The sequence below is a fragment of the Myotis brandtii genome, unplaced genomic scaffold (genome assembly GCF_000412655.1).
Source record: "Myotis brandtii unplaced genomic scaffold, ASM41265v1 scaffold39, whole genome shotgun sequence".
NCBI classification, from domain to species: Eukaryota; Metazoa; Chordata; class Mammalia; order Chiroptera; family Vespertilionidae; genus Myotis; species Myotis brandtii.
Genome location: NW_005364953.1, coordinates 7,091,625 through 7,096,718, shown reverse-complemented (window position 1 = coordinate 7,096,718; position 5,094 = coordinate 7,091,625). Strand labels below are relative to the sequence as shown.

The 5,094-nt window shown below is 34.0% G+C and overlaps 1 protein-coding gene across 1 annotated transcript in view; it reads left to right on the top strand.

Moving 5' to 3' along the window:
• Positions 1–5,094, top strand: part of SMARCA1 (SWI/SNF related, matrix associated, actin dependent regulator of chromatin, subfamily a, member 1) — an 80,320-nt gene that overhangs the window by 33,012 nt on the left and 42,214 nt on the right. The window contains exons 16-18 of the mRNA XM_005872716.2: positions 522–654; positions 1,239–1,387; positions 3,789–3,908. Coding sequence (XP_005872778.2) covers positions 522–654; positions 1,239–1,387; positions 3,789–3,908 — 402 coding nt within the window. The remainder of the gene's footprint in view (positions 1–521; positions 655–1,238; positions 1,388–3,788; positions 3,909–5,094) is intronic.

Here is a 5,094-nt window from a genome sequence, read left to right as displayed (position 1 = left end):
CCCAACAGCCCTCCCCTGCTGGCCTGATCGCCCACAATAGCCCTCCCCTGCTGGCCTTATCGCCCCCAACTGCCCTCCTCTGACGGTCATCTTGTGACAACGTGGGGGCAACCATCTTGAGACCACATGGGGGTGGCCATTTTGTGATGACGTGAGGGCACAAGGGCCACCTAGGCTTTTTTTAGTATAGATATGCCACATCTTTATCCACTCATCTATCTACTGATGGACACCTAGGTTGCTTCCATATCTTGGCTATTGTAAATAATGCTGCAATGAACATAGGGGTTCATATTTCTTTTTGAATTAGTATTTTCGTTTTCTTTGATAAATATCCAGAAGTGGAATTGGTAGGTCGTATGGTAGGGCTTTACCTTTTATAGTCATCATGCTTTTTAAAAAATTTGTAGGTATAGAGAGGTTAGGAACTAATTTTAGTTTCAGAATTTTATAGCAGATGGTGGCTATACTACCTTTTATCTAGAATACCAAAATCTTATAATAGATTTTTTTTCTATCAGGATCGAGCACATCGTATTGGTCAGAAGAAGCCAGTACGTGTGTTCCGTCTCATCACTGACAACACTGTTGAAGAAAGGATTGTAGAAAGAGCTGAGATAAAACTGAGACTTGACTCAATTGTTATACAACAAGGTATTTATATGTATAAACTTAATTAGGTGTGGTTTTTTTTTGCAAAAATATATGCAAAAAATCTTCCTTTAAAGGAGATTACTTTTAGTGAAAGTTGACCAAAATTTGCAAGCTTAGTGAGCAAAAAATGTCAATTTTTAAAACAAAATGCTAATTTAAATCTTAAACTAAAGCCTTGCATTCACTATAAGCGAGTTAAACATTAATAGCTTATAGCTGAATGTCAATGGTATGTCTTTTGACAGACAAAATGTTGAGTTAAAATTTTTTTAAAACATGTACTCGAGGGTGTCTTTCCATACAGAAAATTTTGATCTAAAAAGTGAAGTTTGTACTTGAAAAAATGTTTCTGTCCTTCTGAGTTTTAGCTGAATTTTACAGAAGGAAATTCATGTTTGAAATAGAAGGTATGATAGAAGAAAAACTTGTAGAGCTGTTAATTAAAAATAACTTTAAAGCTCACTAATTTTTGTTCTTATAAAGCTTTACTTATGGATAAATGTAGTGGTGTCTTATTAGAACTGTTATGCCATGCTTTCTCTGGAATATAGTCGAATATATACAACTTTTATTTTTACTATTAGGAAGACTCATTGACCAACAGTCTAACAAGCTGGCCAAAGAGGAAATGTTGCAAATGATACGTCATGGAGCCACTCATGTTTTTGCTTCTAAGGAAAGTGAGCTGACAGATGAAGACATTACAACTCTTCTGGAAAGAGGGGAAAAGAAGGTTAGTTAAAATGGCATTTTGTTTTCATGATGGATTGTTTTGAAATCAACATACATCAACATGCTATTTGTACTTGCGTTGTTTCAAATACATGTTTTAAACCTCGTGCTTCAAAAGACTTATGTCCTCTAAGAATTTGTAGATTTATATCCTGGGGTAGTTTAGGTTTCTTTAGTTTAAGAAAGACTATGAACCAGAGTTTAACATTGAGTGACCTTATACTACATGCTTGTTGAAAATAATGTTGGTATAAAAACAAAATAAATTTTGTGTTTAATCACATATATCAGAACTATATTTTTTGCACTGGATTAAAAAATGTCTGCTGATAAATTTTGTTAACTGAAAATCTTTTGTGCACATTTCATGAAATATTAAAGCATTATTTGTTAAGGTATATATAATAAGCTGTTGCAGAATATTCTGGTTTTCTGTTGAATTTGCTTTTTGCCACAAATTATTTTGGATAATTTTAAGCATAAGCAAAAGTAGACATATCCATCCATGCTGTCTCAAAAGGTAAGATTGTCTTCATTTTTTATGACTGAGCAGTATTCCATTGTATAAATGTTCCATAGCTTTATGCTAAGTGAAAGAAGCCAGTACTATGATTTCACTTATATGTAGAATCTAATGAACAAAATAAACTAAAAAAAAACCAAAATAGAAACAGACTAAATACAGAGAACAGACTGATAGCTGTCAGAGGGGAGGTAGGTTGGGGGACTGGGTGAAAAAGCTGAAGGGATTAAGCAAAGAAAAAACCCCCTCATAGACACAGACAACAGTATGGTGATTACCAGAGGGAATGGGGGGTGGGAGGAGGTAGAAGTGGGTATAGGGAGAATAAATGGTGATGGAGGAAGACTTGACTTGTGGTGGTGAACACACAATATGATATACAGATGAGGTATTATAGAATTGTACACCTGATATCTATATAATTTATTAACCAATGTTACCCCAATAAATTAAATATATAAAAATAAAGTTAAAAAATAAAATGTAAGAACTCTTTCTAAAAACATAATAATTATAGCATTGCACTACCAGAAAACCCTGATAAATCATTAATAATATCAAATATCCAGTTAGTATTAAAATTTCTAATTGTTTCACAAGTAGCTATACTTTTAATTTTTTTTTTAAATTCGAGTACACATAATATCCATACATTGCCATTGGTTGATATGTCATCTATATTTTTAAAAACCTGTAATTCTCCCTTCTTTTATGTATTATTTTCCTTGTAATTTATTTGGTGTAGAAACTGGGTTATTTCCCTTTTGAGTTGCTTACAGTTTGGATTTTGCGGATTTCATCCCCATGGGGTATTTTTCTATGTTCACTATTTGCTATATTTTCTGTAAGTTGGTAGAATTTACTTTTCAGACCATTTTTTTTGTTTATTCACATTATATCTCCAGGACTTATTTTATAATTGACCCCACCCCTTGTCTCTGGCAACCACCAATCAGTTCTCTGTATCTATGAGGGTTTTTTTTAGATTCCACATATCACATGGTTTTTGTTGTTCTCTGTCTGACTTAATGCCCTCAAGGTGCATCCACGTGTTGCAAATGGCAGGATTTCCTTTTTTTTATGTCTGAATAATATTCCATTGTATACATATATACCATATATTTTATATCCATTCACATATCAATGGACACTTAGGTCATTTCCATGTCTTGAGTACTGTAAATAATGCTGCATTGAACATGAGGGATGCAGCTATCTTTTCAAGTTATTGTCTTTGCTTCAGATAAATACCCAGAAATGGAATTGCTGCATAATATGATAGTGTTATTTTTAATTTTTTTGAGGAACCTCCATACTGTTTTCCATAGTGACTATACCAATTGACATTTCCACTAACAATTCACAAGGGTTCCCTTTTATGCACATCCTATCCATTACTTGTTGCTTGATAATTTATTGATGATAGCCATTCTGACAGGTGTGAGATGATATCTCATTGTAGTTTTAATTCGCATTTCCCTGATGATTAGTGATATTGAGCATCTTTTCATGTATCAGATATTATCTTGAATTTTGAGCAATCTTGTGTTAGTATGCCAATTGTTTAATCCAAGTTTTCCTGTATTTTTGTACTAGCTATTTGTCCCATTAAAATTTTGCAATAGAAAATATAATATGGTTATATCTTCAATGATAAAAGATTTTAAAGAAAGCCTAATTGAAGAATACTTTGGATGAACCACTTTAGTATTTAAAATACTTGGGGCAAGTTAAGTTTATATTCAATTTTGATGTCAGCATTGCATCCTTACCTTATAAGTTAACAGATTGGGTATTTCGTGTCAAAACTTGACTTTTTAAAAACATAAAGTATACTAATTCAGTGATGATTTTCTAATTTCAATGCTTTCAAATGTAGACCGCAGAGATGAATGAACGCTTGCAGAAAATGGGAGAGTCTTCTCTGAGAAATTTTAGAATGGACACTGAACAAAGTTTGTACAAGTTTGAAGGAGAAGATTATAGAGAAAAACAGAAGGTAACTTTTTATCCGCAACCCTTAGACTCTCAAATGAACATTTCTCCCCATAACAATTATAAATATCACTGGCACTTATCTAATACAATACTCTGTTATACAGTGAAATTTGATGTAAGTCAGAAGATCTCATGAAAGGGTTACCTTTAATATATTTTAGTGGTTTGTTATTACCATTATTGTCATCATCATTTTTGCTGCTGTTGCTGCTATGGCTACTACTTTTGTTTTTGAGAAACACTGTAGGAGTGTCGTTGAGTCCTGGATTCTGAAGCTGAAATCCCAACTCTATCACTAAGTGACTTTGGGTATCCATTTTTCTCACCTGTCAAATGGAAGTTATAGTAATATCCTAGAATGATTCTGAGGTTAAATTAGTTAATATTCATAAAGTAATTAGAACAATGTACTTAGCACTTAGTACTAAATATATTAGTGATAATATTATTAACACATAGTTACTTAAATGATAGAAGCACTTTGTTAAATGTGTTCTCATTTATGAAATAATGCCTTATGTTATAGCAAGAATCTTTTGAAGAAATGGGAGTTTTATTTATTTTGTTTGTTTTAATTGAATTGTGACTGTAGATTTTAAAACTTTTTATTTTGAAATGACTTTAGACTTTATTGCAAAAAATAGTGCAGAGTTCACATATATCCTTCATTTAGCTTTCCTTAATTTTAACAACTTACATTTTTATAATACATCTAGGGGCCCGGTGCACGAAATTCATGCACTGGGGCGGGGGGTGGTCCCTCAGCCCAGCCTGCCCCCTCTCACATACTGGGAGCCCTCAGGGGCTGTCCTACTGATGGCTTAGGCCCACTCCCTGCTCCTTTTGGGGGGCGGGCCTAAGCCGCAGTCTGGCCTCCCTTTGTGGGAGGCGACTGGGCTGATCAGGGGAAGGCACCAGCCCCATTACCCCACTGCTGCAGCCACTGCCAGTCACCACAGCCACCAAGGTGTTTTCATCAACACGGACTCCAGTCCCTTCACCATGAAAAAATGACAACTTTCTTTAGGCATTTTCAAGATGTATCTTTCATAGGATATGACATTTCTTTATTATTTTGTTTTATCCTCACCTGAGGATATGTTTCCATTGATTTTTAGAGAATGTGGAAGAGAAAGGGAAAGACAGAGAGAAACATCAAAGTGAGAGGAACACTTTGATTGGTTGCC